The sequence below is a fragment of the Castanea sativa genome, chromosome 9, assembly GCF_040712315.1.
Source record: "Castanea sativa cultivar Marrone di Chiusa Pesio chromosome 9, ASM4071231v1".
NCBI classification, from domain to species: Eukaryota; Viridiplantae; Streptophyta; class Magnoliopsida; order Fagales; family Fagaceae; genus Castanea; species Castanea sativa.
This window is the reverse complement of record NC_134021.1, coordinates 11,249,950-11,269,109: the sequence shown is the minus strand read 5'-3', so window position 1 is coordinate 11,269,109 and position 19,160 is coordinate 11,249,950. Positions and strand designations below refer to the sequence as shown.

At 35.3% G+C, this 19,160-nt stretch overlaps 3 protein-coding genes across 8 annotated transcripts; 1 reads left to right on the top strand and 2 right to left on the bottom strand.

Annotated features, from left to right (window-relative positions):
• The first annotated feature begins 859 nt into the window (after positions 1–859).
• Positions 860–4,543, top strand: LOC142609847 (B3 domain-containing protein At3g11580-like). Of its 4 annotated transcripts, none has more exons than XM_075781568.1 (3): positions 860–1,969; positions 2,500–2,714; positions 3,963–4,543. In XM_075781568.1, exons 1-3 carry the CDS (start codon positions 1,024–1,026, stop codon positions 3,981–3,983), a joined length of 1,182 nt encoding a protein of 393 aa, XP_075637683.1. In that variant the 5' UTR covers positions 860–1,023; the 3' UTR covers positions 3,984–4,543. The 4 variants fall into 4 exon arrangements, with proteins under 4 accessions (XP_075637683.1, XP_075637684.1, XP_075637682.1 ...); XM_075781569.1 differs by having other exon boundaries at positions 904–1,969; positions 2,503–2,714; XM_075781567.1 differs by having other exon boundaries at positions 904–1,969; positions 2,503–2,714; positions 3,942–4,543.
• Positions 4,544–9,296: 4,753 nt separating this feature from the next.
• LOC142610068 (uncharacterized) lies at positions 9,297–13,015 on the bottom strand. Of its 3 annotated transcripts, none has more exons than XM_075781781.1 (5): positions 12,799–13,015; positions 12,517–12,610; positions 10,709–10,859; positions 10,442–10,613; positions 9,297–9,767 (listed from the first exon to the last, which is right to left on the bottom strand). In XM_075781781.1, exons 3-5 carry the CDS (start codon positions 10,844–10,846, stop codon positions 9,574–9,576), a joined length of 504 nt encoding a protein of 167 aa, XP_075637896.1. In that variant the 5' UTR covers positions 10,847–10,859; positions 12,517–12,610; positions 12,799–13,015; the 3' UTR covers positions 9,297–9,573. The 3 variants fall into 3 exon arrangements, with proteins under 3 accessions (XP_075637896.1, XP_075637894.1, XP_075637895.1); XM_075781779.1 differs by having other exon boundaries at positions 10,709–10,840; XM_075781780.1 differs by lacking the exon at positions 12,517–12,610 and having other exon boundaries at positions 12,799–13,014.
• Positions 13,016–15,507: 2,492 nt separating this feature from the next.
• Positions 15,508–18,920, bottom strand: LOC142610664 (small ribosomal subunit protein uS2-like). Its single transcript, XM_075782543.1, has 5 exons — positions 18,625–18,920; positions 17,754–18,016; positions 17,458–17,655; positions 17,151–17,361; positions 15,508–15,882 (listed from the first exon to the last, which is right to left on the bottom strand). The coding sequence occupies exons 1-5, from the start codon at positions 18,767–18,769 to the stop codon at positions 15,773–15,775; spliced, it is 927 nt and encodes a 308-aa protein (XP_075638658.1). The 5' UTR covers positions 18,770–18,920; the 3' UTR covers positions 15,508–15,772.
• Positions 18,921–19,160: the final 240 nt, after the last annotated feature.

The window sequence follows — 19,160 nt, the reverse complement described above, 5'->3', positions numbered from 1 at the left end:
AGGCCCCCAATCGTTTCCATTTCCTTTTTAAAACTCGGAATGGCCAAACCACCAATAATGCTGTCATGCACGTGACACAAATGCAATTATCTCTTAAGTAAGCGACGAAAAGATTCACTCATATATCCCACAATACAAGGACCACTTCTGAGTTCTGAGCAATGCCCTTAATACCCACTTACACTTTACACCAAATGATCATTCCTTACTTATAACATGAACAATTCAAGTTCATCGTATCAAACCAGATATACATACATACATACATATATATATATATATATATATATATAAAAGGAAAAAGAATTCACTACTAGTTGTATTTTCTATCATATAATGTCTATCTTGGGCAGCAATGTGTCACAATTTGCAGAACTTTAAAATTATGAGACAGTGATTATAGAATAATTATTACCATCTCTATCTACTTTATTTAAATAAAGAGAAAAATTATAACAATCTTTTAGGTTCTGGAAAAACCAAATGTGCTAGGCATGCTGGTTGGATTCAAGTAGATGAGTGTTACGTCAGGGAGGGCCTACCATTTGATTTGTTTGCCAATGTAGTAACATGGGGTGTTTCGAGTTACACAAAATAATTCACCTGTAGAATCTTTTTTTTTTTTTTTTTGATTTATGAAGCCACATGTTTCTGCCCAATTCAGTAATTTCATTTATTTATATCCCTCTCACATCATTTTCGTAACAAAATAATTACTATATATATTTCTCATTTTCACTACTTATATAATGTGAAAAATAATAGCAAAAAAGAAAAAAAGAAAAAAAAGAGAGAATATCTATAAAATTTTCACTGAAATTAATGATTGTATATTTTTCATCACGCAAAACCTTAAAGTACTCTCGTACTTACATTTCCCCCTACTTACTCTCTCTCTCTCTCTCTCTCTCTCTCTCATTGTCATATCTTTGCTGCTACATCAAATAGTTCCCACAGTTTCCACATCAAACCCATAATCATCACGCTTCTCCAAGCCTTTTTCTCTCTATATCTCTCAAAAACATGTCCATAAACCATTACTCTTCAGACCTTCCAGAAACACTTTGGTGGACTCAACTTCAACTCCAACAATATCATCACCAACAACAAAGCACTTTCATGGACCCAAATCAAAACCCCTTTTCATCTTCATCTTCTTTAAAACCAAACCTTTCTTGGAACCCCCAACTCTATCATCACCAACACCACCAAACCTGGCTTGACTCTCAAAATTCCCAGGACCCAATGTTTCGAAACCCAAACACACCCTTCAACTTCAACCTCAACGATGAAAACGACAACGACGAAGACCTCGACGACCAAAACCCCACCAGTCAACCCCAAGAATTCGAACAACAACAACAACAACAACAACAACCTGATGATCATCAGGAAAACGAAGAAGAAGCAGCAGCGCAGCAAAAAGAACACATGTTCGAGAAGCCATTGACACCAAGCGACGTGGGCAAGCTGAACCGCCTCGTAATCCCAAAGCAACACGCGGAGAAGTACTTCCCACTCGGCGGCGACTCAAGCGACAAGGGGTTGCTACTGAGTTTCGAGGACGAGTCAGGAAAGTGCTGGCGATTCCGCTACTCGTATTGGAACAGCAGCCAGAGCTACGTGCTGACCAAAGGCTGGAGCCGCTATGTTAAGGAGAAGAGGCTCGATGCTGGTGATGTCGTCTTGTTTGAACGACACCGTACCGACTGTGACCGATTGTTCATTGGGTGGAGACGACGTGGATCCGTGGCTGCGCATGATAGCAGCTGTGGTGCTGGTGGCAGTGGTGGAGGTGTGGTCGCACACAATAGTACTACAACTAGTGCTTGTGCTAGTGGGGCTGTTTCTGAAGCGTGGACCAGAGCGTTCTATAATACGCACCCTTATCCTACGCATCATCATCATCATCATCAACAACATCATAGTCAGCCCCTCCCATACCAACCTGACTCATGTCTTCATGCAGGTTTGTTTCAACTCTATCTTTCTCGACTTAAGAAAATTCTAGTTTACTCTAAAATTTCTTATCAACTAAGTTTATGAGTTGAGATCCTAAAAGACTGTCCTTTTTTTTTTTTACAGAAAAAGTAACATTGTATGGGCTTTTAATGTATGTATGTATTATTTATTATTTTTTTTTAAATTGAGTATTATAGAAGCACATGAAAGTGCGTGAAAGACACCTTCCAATTGGTTTGGAGGAATGTGTTTTTGTTGGGAGGTGTGTTAATTGTTGAGTTGTTCATCCCTTGGAGAAGCCAAATCTGTGGTCTGCTAAGCGTGCTATTCACGCGCTACATTGGGATTTTTATCTTTTTGTTGTTGCACTAATTTTTAGTTACATTCATGGCAGTACTGAGTGAACTTTTCTTTTCTCGTAAAAACAACGTTAATTTTAGGAACAGGGATTATCCTGGATTCTTGAACAATTTGAGACACAGGCACTACATGCACGTGTACTTATATACTTTCAAATTTATTTTTGTTTTTTGGCAGCAGAGTCATCATCATCACAAGTTGAGAATCAAACGACGCCGGTTGGGAACTCGAAGATACTTAGGCTGTTTGGGGTGAACTTGGAGTGTCAGACTGAGGATGAATCAGTGCCGTCCGAACTGCCAGATCATGATCATAATCATGCCTCGTCAACTTACCAGCACTATTACCATCATCAACATGACAATTCTTCTTCAGTCCCTCATGATCACATGGTACGCTACTAACTATTTTATTATTATTAGAGAATTGCTTTTTCTTAAATATGAGGTGGTTATTCTCGTTATGTGTTTATGGTTATCATTACTATCTGGATTAAATTATATATAATGGAGAGAGATGTGACTAAACTTAATATTTTTCTATTATGATTTTGTTGTTTCCTCTAATCAGACAGGTTAAAGCTAGCGTTAGTATGAGACCTCGGTCTAAGGTCCCAAGTGGACTGATTCTATATATTTTTTTTTTTTTAAACTTTGGTTCAAAAGAATCAAAACCCTTCTAGTGTTTGACATGGTTGTTGTTAAGCACATGTTAGCTTCGAATAATCGGTCTGCATGAAAATGATATCATTGGATTAATCTAACTTTTAGAGAAGCATTATCAGGTGGCTAGGTTATATATATATATATATATATATATATATATATATATATATATATATATATATATTTTTTTTTTTTAAACTGAATTATTAATGGGTTTCTTTTCCTACCAACTATATTGATTGGTAGTTTATTTAATTTCATTTTGGGGCTTGAGACTTGAGAGTGGGATCTATGAATTTGGGTCCATGTAAAAAATGTACTTTATATGATTGCTTACAGTGGCTCATGTTCAACAGTGTGGCTGTGTGGGCTCACCATATTAACCCTAAGGGGCTTGATTTGTTGTGGGCCATAACCATCTAGGGGATATAATGAACACCAGATGGTATTGGTAGTAGTAGTCTGACATTCTTTTTAACATGGAGTTGAATCACAACCAAACCAAACATAACCAAATTGATGTAGTTTGGTTAGTGTGATCTAAGTCTGGTTTGGGTGGGTTCTGATTTGGAAAGTTGAAAGTGCTAGTTCAGGCTTTCTAATACAAACCATCCAACATATAATGAGGGGAACCAAAGGTTTGGTGGCTAGAGAAATATCCCATTTGCTACAATGCCAAATGGCCAAAATCTCTCTCTCTATCTCTCTCTACAAAAACAAATTTGATAACAATCTAATTGTAGACATCTTTTATTGGATAACAAGCCTCCAAATCGAATAAGGTGAGCTGCTTTTCTAGCAACAATTATTAAGCCACCGCTGACCAAATAATTGATGGCCAACTAGATAAGTCATGATGTACACTAATACTTGCATTAGTGATAAATCATGCATGAATTATTTGTTTTTTTTCAATAAAGTGTAATTATTAGAATGTACATGGGATTCTAACAGGATAACTCTAATGTCAACCAGATGAGAGATCGCCGAGGATAAAGATCTGTGGATGTGACGTTCTCAGTACTGACTTATTGTAAGTTTTTAACCCACTTGAAGTCTTGAAAAATAAAATAGAAAAAAATATATATATATTATAAAGAAAAAAATCCCAGATTTTCAAGCCAACTTTCCAAGCCGAAGGTAAGAGAACTAAAGATTGGTTCTGGAACCACAACTTTTTTTTGTTTGCGACTTTGTCATAATTCGTAGCAGATTATAGAAAAAAATTTTTCTACTCGCAAATGTGACAAAGTTGTGGTAAAAAAAGGTTCGGGTTTTTATTTTCTTTGGAAGCAAAAGGAAGGTGAAAAGAGTGAAGTCTGAAGATTTGGAAGAGGGTATGGCAATTGGGACCTCAAAAAAAAAAAAAAAAAAAAAAAAAAGCTGAGAATGACTGAATGACATCAGTTATGCCAAATGGGAAATTTGGGTCGTGGAAAATCAGAAATGAGGAATCTATTTGCTACTGTTGAGATTCTGGGTAAAGATTTTTCCTATGGGCTCATTATAATAATGGGGAGGGTATGGTTGTGGGTAATGGTGGTGTTGGTGTGGGTGGGCGGGTGGGTGGACTTGAATAGATTGGTGACAGCCCAGTCGTACTAGTCCACTCCTCTCTCTCTCTCTCTCTCTATATCTATATCTCTTTCTAATTTCTATCTTTATTTTATTTTATGTCAATCTCCAAAATGTATCCAAGCAGTTTTTTTCAGTGCTCTACCTGGAATTTGCACAGTAGTGAGAAGCTGAAAAGGAGAGCATTTTTTTTCCTTTATCTTTTTTCCTTGTTGAAAAGTTTTGTTGCACTTGCAAGTCAGAAGCCTAAATGTTTATGAAAATACCATAGGGACATGGTGATGTTGATTGCGGGTTTGGTATTCTTCTTTGTCATCAGCATTTTAAAATGTGTGGATGGAATGGGAAGTGATAAAAAAGAGACAATTATTTAATGCAATACCAAAGTGCATAAAATCCGATTCTCAAGAGTCAAGACACATGTCGATTTGGCTCCTGCCTGACTCTGTGGTCTCCCAAGAAAATTGCATTACGTTTTTGCTGATATTTTCGCTGTAAAAGTTAAGGAACAAAAAGATCTTTTGATCAAAATGAATATTGGAAAGTAACTTAAAGACAAGATAGGGTGACTAAAGATATGAGAGAGAAGAGTTCAATGGCAAACAAAGAAATCTAAGAACAGGTCCTAATGAAAATGTTAATAGGGACAAACAGGCTATTCCACCAATTGTGGCTAGAAAAATATCAGAAGCAAAGCTGGCTTTTTTTTTAAAACCCCCCCCCCCCCCCCCCCCCTGATCATATTGTTTCTGTTACTTTAATGATGCAAACAGCCATTACAAAGAGAGAAAAGCTTATGTGAAATTGGAAAGCACAGTAAAAGATTAAAAAAGGTGTGAAAATCTGATGCTAAAAAGGATTGGAGACAAATGGGAAATATAGTGAGGAACCTGTCAAAATGAATAGGAATCAACTAAAGAAAGAAATAACGTGTGTAAATGAATGTGCTGAGTTTACCCAGGTGTTCCAAACAGAGGAGGAGAAGTTGAGCATAATGCAAAATGATGGGGCCTGTTGACAGTTCTAAAAATGGCGTGCTATCCATCTTCATTATTGATCATCAAAGATCATCAAAGAGGCAAGAATTCTGCTTGAAATTACATATAAAGCATATAAAAATTGAGGAAATTTATAAGACCAATTGAAAGATGGATCTTGAAATAACAAATTTGCATAGTTAGGCTTGGCCATACTTCTTTCCCATCTATTAATCGTGCAATTCGCCAAAGAAATGCTACATCTAATTATGCGTATTTATCCTCCATAATTCCATTGGATATGACTTCAAAAAACACAAGAAAAAAAATTTCCTAGTCACTACATGACAGATTTCATAACCACCTTAGTTTTTCCTCGACTCATCTGGTTCAGAGACTCTTTTAGGCATATGCTGTAACTTTGAACCTGGCTACTGGTTAGTAACTGATAAAAATAGGAAATTAGCAAATTCAAGACATGGTTGAAATTTGAATACAATAGCCCTCGACAGTATTGCTCATACTGATCAGTATGGTGATTGTTCTAGATGACAACTTGGGTTTTATAACATTCAAAGATGCATTACATATTTGGTCTGATTAATGGATTCAGCGGGTGCATGTGTTTTTTGATTCATCTCATCTTGGGAACATGTTAAGGCGCAAGAATTAAGCAACAAAGGAAGAACAAAATAGAAGTTGAATAACAACTGTGTCATGTGATTATCAGGGCCCATAAGATTCTGACAAGGAAGATACTGATTGACCTCGGTTGGAGATGGTGTCCAAATTCCCAATGCTTAGTGGCTCGCGGGCTGTGCAAGTGGGAGGGTCCTCAGATATGTGTTGTTATCATTGGCCTAATAGGTAATGGCCAATCAAAGAAATGAAGGGACTCTTCCTGTATAATGGGTTTGTCCTGCCAAGAATAATTCAATCATGCATGACTCACTACAGTACAGGTATAGAAACACCATGTGAGAATTTCTTCATTGCACTTGGCTTTTCCTCTTCCCATGCTTTATTGCTTTGAGGCTCTTGGGTCAACCACACGTTCACCTGCCTTTGTACCTGCAATACGAAAAAAGAGAGCCCTTTTGAGACTTATTAAATTCCCAAAGGAATAAAAGCAAGCAATGATGTTGTTATCAGCAATGCATTATCAATAATCCCAAGAAAGCACAAAACCCTGAAAAGAGAATTTTAAATTTCATAGAATCAACTAAATCGAACATTAAAGAAACCACATAGTCCATAATTTTGGAAAACTCTGTCCTAGTAAGAAAGAACCACTCAGATTTCCCTCTTATTGGAAAGGAAGTCTAACTGTAGGAAAATATTTGTAGACACAGTGAATCTTGAAACCTGGTGCCCAAGGCTCCAAAATTGATTTGCAAAAGACATATACTAATGGTCATAGATTATGAATTTCCATATCATGTTCTGGAGAAGACTTAAAGCTAGAGCCATCAGCCATGTGATTGAAAAGATTTGAACCAAAAACACAGTCATGAAGAGGGAAGGAGCTGATATGTGGCAACCCCACCAACCATATCACTTGACAAAGAAACCCACAAAACAGTCAGCCCCTCAGTGGAACTCTTCCCTGAAAAAGAAAAAGCAATTGCTAGCTCAAAAAAATATCTAGAAGGATCATTGATGGGTTAAGAAGAGCTACCATGCACTAGAGCAAGCAAACCTACTAGCCAAAAGCAGGAGCAAATTTCTCTTTGTGGGGCCATGATCTCCGTTTCAATCTTTCAATATCATGCAAAGTCATTTTCAGTCTTCTCTACCTCCATGAAGCAGTGTACACTAAAAAGTATTCACCTTCACATCGCACAACCCAATTTCTCTGCCATGTACAATCCTTCTAAAGCCAAAAGTGGTGTCCCACTGCAGCTGTTTCTATCTTAAATAAGAATTTCAGTGAGAAGTCTGCCCACCAATTCTGAAGGGTCCTTCGAAAGGCTTGAAAATGATCCCCACATGGAAGCAGTGACAGAAAAGAAAAGATTCTAGAGAAATCATCCTAAATGAATCAAGATATGTTAGTCTTGATCCAACCAAGACAATATGAAAATTGAAAACAACCAGATAAACACTAAATCATGAGTTATTTCATTTGGATGCATGTGGTGGCGTGTCACTTAAAAATAAAAATAAAATCATCTGATGCAAGCTAATATCATGCATTTGTCAAATAACATGCTCATATTAAATGTGTACAATCTTATTGAATGAAGATTTCATTTTGATTGAAGGTTTTTTTTTTTTTTTTCGATGGGGGAATGTAGAGAACTACCATCTCTTCATTCACACAGAAAACAAGAAAAAACAAAACATAAACAAAAAACAAAACAAAACATTAGACACCTTAATGCTTCCATACCTCCATACATTAGCCATAATTTTGGAAGACTTTGTCCTAGTACTAAAGAACCACTCAGATTTCCCTCTTTTTGGAAAAAGGAAGTCTTAACTGTAGGAAAATATTTGTAGACAAGAGAATCCTGATACCTGGTGCCCAAGGCTCCAAAATTGATTTGCAAAGGACATATAATAATGGTCATAGATAATGAATTTCCATATCATGTTCTAGAGAAGACTTACAGCAAGAGCCATGTGATTGAAAAGACTTGAACCAAAAACACAGTCATGAGGCGAGAAGGAACTGATAGGTGGCAACCCACAATACAGTCAGTCCCTCAGTGGAACTCTTCCCTGAAATAGAAAAAACAATTGCTAGCTCCAAAAAAATCTCTATGGATCATTGATGGGTTAAGAAGTGCTACCATGCACTGGAGCAAGAAAACTGACTAGCCAAAAGCAGGAGCAAATTTCTCTTTGTGGGGCCATGATCTCCGTTTCAATCTTTCAATATCACGCGAAATCATTCAGTCTTCTCTACCTCCATGAAGCAGTATGCACTAAAAAGCATTCACCTTCACATCACACAGCACAATTCGTCTGCCGTGTACAATCCTTCTAAAGCTGAAAGTGGTGTCCCAATGCAACTGTTTCTATCTTAAACAGAATCTCAGTGAGAAGGCTGCCCACCAATTCTGAAGGGTCCTTCGAAAGGCTGAAAATGATCCCCACATGGATGCAGTGACAAGAAAAGAAAAGCTTGTAGAGAAATCATCATTTGGATGAGTGCTGCGTGTCACTAGAAAAATAAATAAATAAATAAATAAAAATCATCATCATCTTATGCAAGCTAATGTCATGCATTTGTCAAATTATATGCTCATATTAAATGTGTTCAACCTAATTGAATAAAAGATTTATTCTTTTTTTTTCTTCTTTCTGGTGGGGGAATGTATATAACTACCATCTCTTGACACACGCACATGCACACACACACACACAAAACAAAACAAACCATAAGCCACCGTAATGCTTCCATACCTTCACACATTAGCAAAATAGAAACCAATAATTAGATCATAGATAATGAAGAAGAATTGCTATTCGTGTCCCACACAAATTACACTTGTTTCTGTTACTCATTTGGGAACAGTTGAGAGTTTATAACAAGCAGATCCTTATGCACTCTACCTGCTGCCATAGAATTTTAACTGATAGCATTTATCAAGCATTACTCTCCTTGGACTTCATACAGATATTAAACAACACAATTTCATATCAGAAATATTTTCTGTTCATCATAGTTGTACACAGTAGATTATACCATTAACATCTATACCATTGGCTGGAAATAAAACGAAAACAACACAAGTATAAGGCATAAACAAATCATAAAACTAATTACCAAGGATTCATAAATGTGGCAAGATAACAACTTCAGCACCACCAAGTGACAGGTATGTCAAAAGACATTATATGTACAAAATATTTTCCAGACTATTCATAGCTCTCAAGTTTTTGTTTACACTGTGGTAAAACCCTTAAATTTGAATCGATCATGCTAGTAGTTCCCTACAATCTGAGCTCTAGCAAAGCTCTACAAGTTGAGTGATTATTTTACGCACTAGAAAAGAAGAAACATATATATTGCCTCCTACATAATGTCAATGTGAATTTTTTGGCGCATTTCCTTCCTGTTCAGATTTAGAATCATCCTTCTTCTCCATGACCTGTTGAACACCTTCTTGATAGCCCTGTATAAAACTTTTGAGAGCATCTCTGTAGGCAGAAGCTCTTGTCATGTACACCCGTTGCAAAGCAGGCCTTAGTGTCTCCATTCCCCCTCTCGCAGCCACAGCTATAAATTTTGTTTTCCCCAAGTAAAAGATAGCCAGAATTAAACTCAATAAATTACAAACTCAATAGTGGTATCCAATTTGATGTTCAAAACAATAAAAGGAATATTGATAATGAGGAAAAAAAATGACGGCAATATAAAGATTAGCAGGTGAAGAAAGAAATATTCAAGATCTTCCATCATATTTGTTTTTCAAATAAAACAGTAGCTATTAATTTATGAACATCAACTGCAAGAATTTGTTTTTGATGTTGCAAGCTTCTTTTTACCTTCCAATACAATTTTCTTTTCTTTATTACATGCTCAGAATTTCTAATGTGAAGCAGCCTTTAGTGACAGATTGGATAGGGCTAGAATGTGGAACTTAAAGACATATGAGAAGATTGCATATAGGTCCAGGCATCTTGCACGTAACATATCAAGTTTATGGAAAATGCTAAAACTACTCCAATTTTATTACTATTCAAACTAAAGTGACACTGAATGCAATTACTACCACTTTACCAACATAATAAATAAATTTCTGAATTACTTTTTGTTATTGGTGACATATTAATTTGTAGTTTCCCTAGCATCGACACACAAAAAAAAAAAAAAAAGAACATAAAATGTACAACAAACTGAATCCACTGACACTAATAGAGAATATTATTAAAACGGAAATTTAGTCTTACCAAGATCCTCCAACGTTGATGGTTCTCTCTCCTTAGTAGTCCCACCCTTTGCTCCCTTAGGCTTACTCTCACTCTCATCCTCGCCAAATTTCTTATAATCATTTGGCCGAAGATCCGGACCAATGTCGCGTACCCAACTCGCAGCATAAAGCCTAGAAGCCTCCTTTAATATCTTCACCACCAAAAAACACACACACCCATTAATTTGAAATTCTTTCTAATTAAAACTTACTGAACAATTTTGCAAAAAAAAAATTGTGGTCAAACCAAGAATCGGTCACGCCAGGTGAGTTTTGGGCGCTTTTTGATGTGAGGAGGATCAGGCAATGAAGAAGGGAAAGCAATTTCTTTGAGATCATGGCGCACATAATCATAGATTTTCTTGGACACTACCTTCAGCTTCATTGTATATATAAATCTATATCATAATCAATTAGATTTGTGTAAGAAAAATGAACACAAATTGTGAAGTGGGGAAGAGTTTGACAAAAGTTGATAGCCTATAAACGGTGTGTTGATTTGGTGACTATTATAGTTGAAGAAGAAAGTATCTACAGTATACAGTAAACCTCTGAAATTGAATAAAGTGATTGAAGTTCCATCATTCAAAACTGTTCCTACTGATTTCACAACTAAACATAAAAACATCATTATCATTGACATTGAACTCACAGAGAGAGAAAGAGAGAGTGGTCTCTCACCTAATTTTACTCCCACTCACATACTGAGAGTGGTGAACCACTGCCGACTGTTGAAGCCAACAGGTATGTGTGTGTGTGTGTGTGTGTGTGTGTGTGTGTGAGAGAGAGAGAGAGAGAGAGAGTGGCGGTGTTTGGGTGCGACTGCAAGTAACTCGAGAAGCGATGGGTTGGTGATATAACTGATAATGGCAACTTTTTTTTTTTTAATTCAATAAAAATATCTCCTAAATTATATATATAGCCTGTGCAATGCACAGGATAGTTAAATAAAAATTAAAAATGTTTATTAATTGAAAGTACTATGAGTTGAAACTATAAATGAAGATAAGTCATTTTGTTCAAAATAACCTTTTTGCAACCAACATGCTAATTGAGTACTACTCTTAACAATTCAGAATCAATTTTAGGAATGAATAACTAAAGGCTGAGTCTAATGCAAGTGCAATTAACTTTATTGTTGTGACAATAAAGTTGGGGAGGAATTGCGGAAAAATAGCTGGACGCCATGATTATAAAAATTTTAACACCTCTCATTATTATTACTTCTCAATATGAAAAAGAAAACAAATAATGAAAAGGTCGTATTATTCAAAACCCAACTTTTCTCCAACCTCACAATGTACCTTTCCTATAGAGGGAGAGGCACTTTCATATCTTCTTAACCTAACAAAACTCAAAACAATAGAGACAGCCTCATGAGCATGTCCTACACAGCCTTATTAAGGGCATCCTTTTTTAAAGGTTCAAACTGTCCATTATATTGAAATCATTGGCAAATGACTACTGAATATCTTTGCATTTCTCTCCAAAACTTCACACCAGATTTTCCCTTAACAGATTTTTCAACCTGAAAGTCTGCATAAAACTAAAGATATAATTATTTCTTATAACTTCTAATTTTAAGGGTTCCAGACTAATCCACTTAAATCCACATATCCAACTAAATTTCACAATCTAAGCCATTGGAGCTATTGCAATACACTTAATATCTGAAACTATTACAACTTACTGTACCTCTCCAAACTATTTTCTTTGTAACTTATAACCAAAATGAGTTTGTAATGCCATATCTCTAATGGAAGAGAAAAACAAAACGAAGTTGATTGAGAATATTGCTGGCTGTTTTAGGAAAATGGTAATATAGTACACGCTTATTTTGTTCTTCTTATAGTTAAAGCTTTAGCCTTGGCAATGCCTAGGTTAGCTTTGTCCAGCAATTTCCTCTTTATTCGCTGTGAGAAATACCACATTCAGTTTCTGAATCAATAATTATTGTATATGAGCAATGGTGATACATGTGAGCAGAGAATGAAATACCCATGTAAAGAATGAGGAACATGCACTTAAAAAGATACCCAAAAATAAGATTTCTACCTTACACATCCTACTCAACCCCTTTTTGATGAGTTTTGGTGATAGGAACTTTGGTTCAGGAATTTCTTCAAACAGTTTGAGGGAGACATCCAACCTATATTTGTTCACTCTATTGGGTGTTAAGTTATCGAATCCAAAAAAATGGTTGCCTCTCAAAAATAGATTTAAATTTCAAAAGCAAGAAAGCACATTTACCAAAGGCATCCATGATAATAATAATAATAAGTAGTAATAACATTTATCATAGAAATGACAATAACCTCTATTGAGAATTCCACCTACCTCAGCCAGACGATGGGTGCTCCCTCTGTCTTACAGTTACAGACTCTCTTTGTTTCTGTTTTTTTTTTTTTTTTTTTTCTGCCTCCGGAGTAAAGGTATGTTTTTTTTGAAATGGGAGTAAAGGTATGTTATTTGTTAATATACAACACTCGGTCATGGGTTGGGTGAGAGAACGAAATTTTTTTTTTTTTTTTTTGAGAAATGTGAGAGAAGGAAATTTAAATATTGTCATTTCGTTTCGTCTCTTTAATGTCTTGTATCTGTACTATACATATAAAAAAAAATTAAATAAAATGAGAGTTTGAGTGGTTTTGTTTTGCATTTGGATTACAGTTTTGAGTGGTACTTTATCTAAATATTGTCATTTCGTTTCGTTGTAACCAATAATCACTTTAATGTTTTTATTTAATATTAATGTCAAAATATAAAGAGGGAATTGAACTTTATCCACCTTTTGTTTGACCTGTTTTAACAATACCTACCTGTGGTTTAAAAATTATCACTTAACCCACCTGTAGTAACCTCCATTAGACCCCCGTTACCCACCTCTGTCATTTCCATTAATAAATCTCACTTATTATATAAGCCAAAATTAGAACCCTAAAAAAAGAACGAGTTCTCTCCTTCCCTCTACCTTAGAATCCCCAAAAATCCCCAAACTCATAATCCCTTTCTCTCTTTATTTTGATTGCCAAAGTGAAATCCCCAAACACTTGCAAGAAAGGGGGAGGTGTGCTGAAACTTGGGTTTTCCTCTATATCAGGCATGAAATGACTTTCTAGGGTTTACCATTGTTGTGTTTGTTCTTTTTCAATGTGTAACAATTGATGAAAGTGATTCAGATTAAAGTTTTTCTGTCATAAAATTAGTGGTTTACCATTGTTGAGTTTACCATCGATGTGTTTGTTCTTTTATAGTTGACATTGATGATTGTGGTCCCTAGGAATATTTTGGTTAGATGCATCTTTAGGTTGTCTGTGGTCCCATGGAGACAAATTGTTTAGTTGGTTGTGTTTTTTGTCTCTGACCCCACGTTAAATGGTATTTTATGTGCAACTGAATTTTTTTTTTTTTTTTGTCAATGATTGGTGCTCTTTATGCATGCATTGGTTATGTATTTAATTACTATTGTTTATGCATGTGTTTTAATTCCTACAGATGGCTGCTGAAATTCGTTTTGATTTTACTATTCACCATAGTGGAAATTTTGAGTAGAACCCTGGTTTAGTGTATGTAGGTGGTGAGGTATCTACAATGGGTAATGTTGATCCAGATCTACTAAGTCATTTTGAGATACAAGACATTTGTGCTGAGGTTGAGGGACCCATTAACAGTAGGATTTATTATTTAATACCTGGTGGTGACTTATAGCAAGGGTTAAGGTTAATTACTTCAGATAATGATGTGACCTACATGTGTGAACTACATGCTGAATGGCCAACAAATAAAATCACACTTTATGTAGAACCTAAAGTTGAACCAATTGCTATTGAAGAACCTATAGTTGAACTAGATCAACAAATTTTATTACAATGAGTTACTCATAAAATATTCTCTGATTTTGCCAATACTTGTTTTTGCCGTTTGTTTTTATTTTCCCCTTACAAGTTAGGCAAGAGATTTTTCTCCCAAAAAAAAAAAAATTAGGCAGGAGATTATGGAAAATGTTTCATCTGCATATAATTTAATAGAGGTTAGCTTTTTTTTAAAGGCATTTTGCTTGCGTCTTAGTGTCCCAATACACAACACATATATAAAAACGATCACATATTGCTTCAAGGTCCTATCCGTTTCCAAGTCCTATCCAATGCACTAGAAGACCCTACCAAAGTTTCATCCCATTCTCAATGTCTAACAGTCTACCAAAGTTTTATCCCATTCTCAATGTCCAACAGGCAACACATGCAAGAAGACCTAAGTCTCAAAAACGTTGACAATTATAACTATGAAAGCATCTTAACCGCACAAGTTTATTTGATTTGAACCCAAAGCCCCAAAAAATAAAAAATTACACCATAACAAACTGAGCCTAAACATGAAACACAAATAACTCACATTGTTTTTGTTTTATTTTTTGAGTAATAGTCTTCTAGATAAGACCCTTGTTTAACATTTACATTTAACTGCTGACTATAGATGCCTTCTAAACTTAGGACCTCTTTGATAAGAAATTTCTAATAACATTGTTTAAGTTGTACAAAAATACGTGTAAATAAAAAAGTGTAAAAATACATGTTATGGTGTTTAAACAACAGTTTTCCTTGTTTAAATACCATTACCAAATGGAGCCTTAAACATCGAAAAAACAAAGAATGAGAACATTTTACCAACCCCTATCATCAGTTGAAATTCTTCTCCAAAAAAAAGAAGGTTAAAAGTTAAATCTGCGATGTCACAGTATAATGATCAAGGATTTCGTGAGTAAAACTAACTGCTAATAATATTAAATTATCAAAAAACAAATTGCTATTAATATTCTAGATTTCTTTCAGAATCCTCAAGTTTGCCAAAACAGAAATTTTCCAGTCTGTAAAACTGAATCAGACTCAAGTAACCCAATTGATGACAAAAGATATGGGTGGGCAGGGGTCACAACCAGTATTAATTTATTTCTACAACAAAAAAGAAATTGTACCTTACATCAAAATTGAATATGGTAGAGTTTGGATGACATTTAGTCATACTTCCAAACCCTTCAAACATGTCATGTTGCAGAATGCAAGGGAAAACGAGGATTTGATTCTATCATAAAATATAGCTTACACTGCTTGCAGATTTTAAATCATAAATATATCAAAATAAAGCCTCTCAAAGACACCAACATCAAAGTCAAAAGCCTCTGAAACTCTATATCTAAAACTGAGCTGTGCCAATAAAAAGGTTCATTCCCAACAGAAAATTGACCATACTTCAAATCCTAACACAAAATCCTGCGATGCAGGGAGTATTTAAGTAATAAATCTGGCACACTTCATTACTCCCAGCCAGAAGGAGGAGGAACACCTTCAAGACCAACAGTAGGAAGACCAACAGCAGGAATTGGTGGCGCAATTTGATCCCATTCACCTGTTATAACAGCTGGACCTGGAAAAAAAAGGATAAGAAATATGGAAATAAAATGTCAGCAAATGCAACAGATGCCATACCAGATACATAGTTTTCTGCATGAACAAATCTTATTTTAAACACAAGATCAGCACATGTTGCAAATATTTCTTTTATTAACAGCCAGGAATAATGTAATGGAATTCCAGCAAACAAATGAAGAATTAAATTCAAAGAACAAATGACAATAGTTGTAGTATTCATTACTGTTGATAGACAAAGTTTACCAAATAAGGCCAGAATTGAATCCATCATATGATTTTTTTACGCTCTGTTTGTTTCAACAATGATATTTTCTAGAAAATAAATTATTTTCTAAAAAGCATTTTCTATAAAACTATCTCATTTTTCAATGTTTGGTAGCAACTTTAAATGAGTTGAAAAATAACCTCCTAACTTCCCTTATTTAGCTTGATGTGAGATAGAGTTGTTTTCCAAAAAAAATTAATGGAAAACAATCTCTAAAAATAAGCCATATTTTTTATGTTGACCAAAAATAGTTTTCCTTTGACTCATCTTTTTTTAAGCTACCAAACATTGGAAAATAAGGAAAACTATCTTTACACAAAGTTTTCCATTGAAACAAACGGGGCGTTAGTAGTAAATCCAAGCTATCAGTGTTTAGAAGAAAAATTACCAACACTAGTACACAACCAGTTACACAAAATCCTGAAATCAATTTATAAATAACTCGTTTTGCCCATAGGGACACGTCAAACATGTTTATAACATTAGAAATATACAAAAATTGGTAAAATGCAAAATTGACCCTCTAAGTTTCTTCAAATTTCATTTTAGTCCTCTAACCTTGCTTTTGTTCATTTCAGTCCTCTAACTTTCAAATTTATTTAATTAAGGTTTTTCTATCAACTTTTGTAATATGTTATGGTTAAATTTTAAATTTTATAAATTTTTCTTCAAAATTTTCAAATTAAAAAAATTCAATTAATGATTGAAAAATATTTTCCAGATTTTTTTTTCAAAAAATTTTAACAAAAGTTAACGGAAATGCCTTAATTGAATAAATCTGAAACTTAGAGGACTAAAATGGACAAAAGCAAAGTTAAAGGACTGAAATAAAATCTGAAAAAAGTTAGAGGGTCAATTTTGCATTTTAGCCTACAAAAATAATAGCAATGTAGCACCAGTGCATACAAATATATTTAGATTGACCATGCCAACGAGATAAAATTTACATAATCTTGCATTTCAATAAGCCAAAGTAAAAGAAAACAACTTAGTTCTACCTGTTTCTGGAGTCCATGCCGCAGTAACAGCGGAAATAGGTTGCTGAGCATCAGGGATCCACTGGGCATCAGCAGCACCTTGAACAGGCCATTGGTCAGAAGCAAGGGGAGCAGGATTATATTCAATTCCATAATCTGCCATGGGTTGAGCTTCTTCTTCTTCTTCTTGTTGCTTAGCCTCCTCGGGCTCCCGATAGAAAAACAAATCCACCTGCAAATAAAAAGGATGACCCATTTTACATTAGCAATTTAGCTCTCTAACGAAAAATAAAGTCCACCAAAAAGAGCCTTCTGCCATCTTCCTTACCATCACTTCCCACCTACTCCCAGGACGAATAGTACCACGCATCTGCAGAACCATCCTTGCCAAAAGCCAGAAGAGACATCCTATGCTATGCTTCCCCTTGTTGTTGGCAGGGATCCCAATATCAACATACCGCATGGGTGAATCAGTATCGCAAAAGGCAATAGTTGGAATATTTCCAAGAGCAGCTTCCTTAATGGGCTGCAATCAGCTTTTGGTAGTGAGTAAACATTGGTACAAATAGGCAACAGTACAAGCAAAAACGATGCCTCAATAACATCTATTTAAGCAGCAATCACCTGATGATCAGTCCTTGGATCAGTGAGGATGAGGAGACGAGGCTCACTGAATGAGGTCTGCAACTGATTGGTGAAGGTACCAGGAGTGTGCCTCCCAGCAATAGCATGGGCACCAGTGTACTGAGCAAACTTCAGGACCGCTCTCTGACCATAAGGCCTTGCAGACTGTACAATGATGTCTTGTGGGTTCTCAATTGCAACAATAACCCGGGCTGCCAACTGAAGCTTTTCCCATGTCTTCCCCACATTGATAATGTATATTCCTAAAGGTCAAAACAACACTAATCAAGTATTAGACAAGCACACAGGTGATCAACACATAAACATCAATTTCCCCAGTCCATATATATCTATAAAGCACTTAGTGTACATTATTAACTGAGCCCATTATTCAGAAACTTAACTTGCAATCAAATTTAAACAATCTACTCTAAGAGCTATTCAAAAAATAGATAAACTCTATCTACATACACAACCAAGCTTTAAAACCCATAAATCTTAAACAATTCCATTTACAGATAAAATGCAAGGAAAGGCAATCTGATAATTGATATGCACAAATTCACATTTCAATCCCTGGTTCAAATGGATCTTCATTTTAAAAAGGAAAATCTTAAAACCACTATAATATATATAACAAAACCAATGCAATACATCCAAACATAATCGATACAATGTTCTTATTTCTGCCATACTATGCTAAAACCCATATAAACTAAAGCTACCAATAGTGAATTAGTGTTAAAATATTACACGGGTAATGCAAAATTGGACACCCAGTTAACTCTACTGTTACTAATAATCAAAATCAATCCGAAACAATAACAATAACCCAGAAGAGAAAAAGTGAAAAAGAGAGAGAAAAACCAACCATCACTGCGCCTCTTGAAGACATAACGCTCCATCTGGAAGTCGATGTTTTTGGTGCCCAAGTGAACATGGGAGGCCAACATCATCTGGATATCTTTCTCCTTCTGTGAGAGTTGCGCCGGCGTGGCGGCGGCGGCGTTTTCCATGCTTTGCTTTGTTGTGAGGAGGAGACAGAGACAGAGACAGAGACAGAGAAAGTCTGAAAAACCCTAAGCTGCCTCTCTGCGCTTTGTGGGTGCGTGGTGTTGAGCAAAATATAAGAGAGGGCGGAACTTGGGTTTTACATTTAGGTTTTCGGTAAAATACATAAAACACCCCTAAAGTTTGAACTAATATCATATATTACCCTTTCAAAAAATATAGAATAAAATACAAAACTAACTCTTTAAGTTTTTTCAGATTTTATTTCAGTCCTCTAATTTTGCTTTTGTTTATTTCAGTCTTCTAACTTTCAAGTTTATTCAATTAAGGCTTTTCCATTAATTTTTGTTATATGTTGCGGTTAATTTTTCAATTTTATAAATTTTTCTTCAAAAT

Coding starts and splice junctions, on each gene's coding strand:
- LOC142609847 (XM_075781565.1), top strand. CDS start 1,024: ATGTCCATAAACCATTACTCTTCAGACCTTCCAGAAACACTTTGGTGG. Junction 1,970..2,499: donor TGACTCATGTCTTCATGCAG/GTTTGTTTCAAC, acceptor GTTTTTTGGCAG/CAGAGTCATCATCATCACAA. Junction 2,715..3,941: donor CAGTCCCTCATGATCACATG/GTACGCTACTAA, acceptor GGATTCTAACAG/GATAACTCTAATGTCAACCA.
- LOC142610068 (XM_075781779.1), bottom strand. Junction 10,614..10,708: donor CCTGGCGTGACCGATTCTTG/GTTTGACCACAA, acceptor TTGGTGGTGAAG/ATATTAAAGGAGGCTTCTAG. Junction 9,768..10,441: donor ATCAACGTTGGAGGATCTTG/GTAAGACTAAAT, acceptor CAAAATTTATAG/CTGTGGCTGCGAGAGGGGGA.
- LOC142610664 (XM_075782543.1), bottom strand. CDS start 18,769: ATGGAAAACGCCGCCGCCGCCACGCCGGCGCAACTCTCACAGAAGGAG. Junction 17,656..17,753: donor ATCCAAGGACTGATCATCAG/GTGATTGCTGCT, acceptor AGCTGATTGCAG/CCCATTAAGGAAGCTGCTCT. Junction 15,883..17,150: donor GGCATGGACTCCAGAAACAG/GTAGAACTAAGT, acceptor TTTTTTTTCCAG/GTCCAGCTGTTATAACAGGT.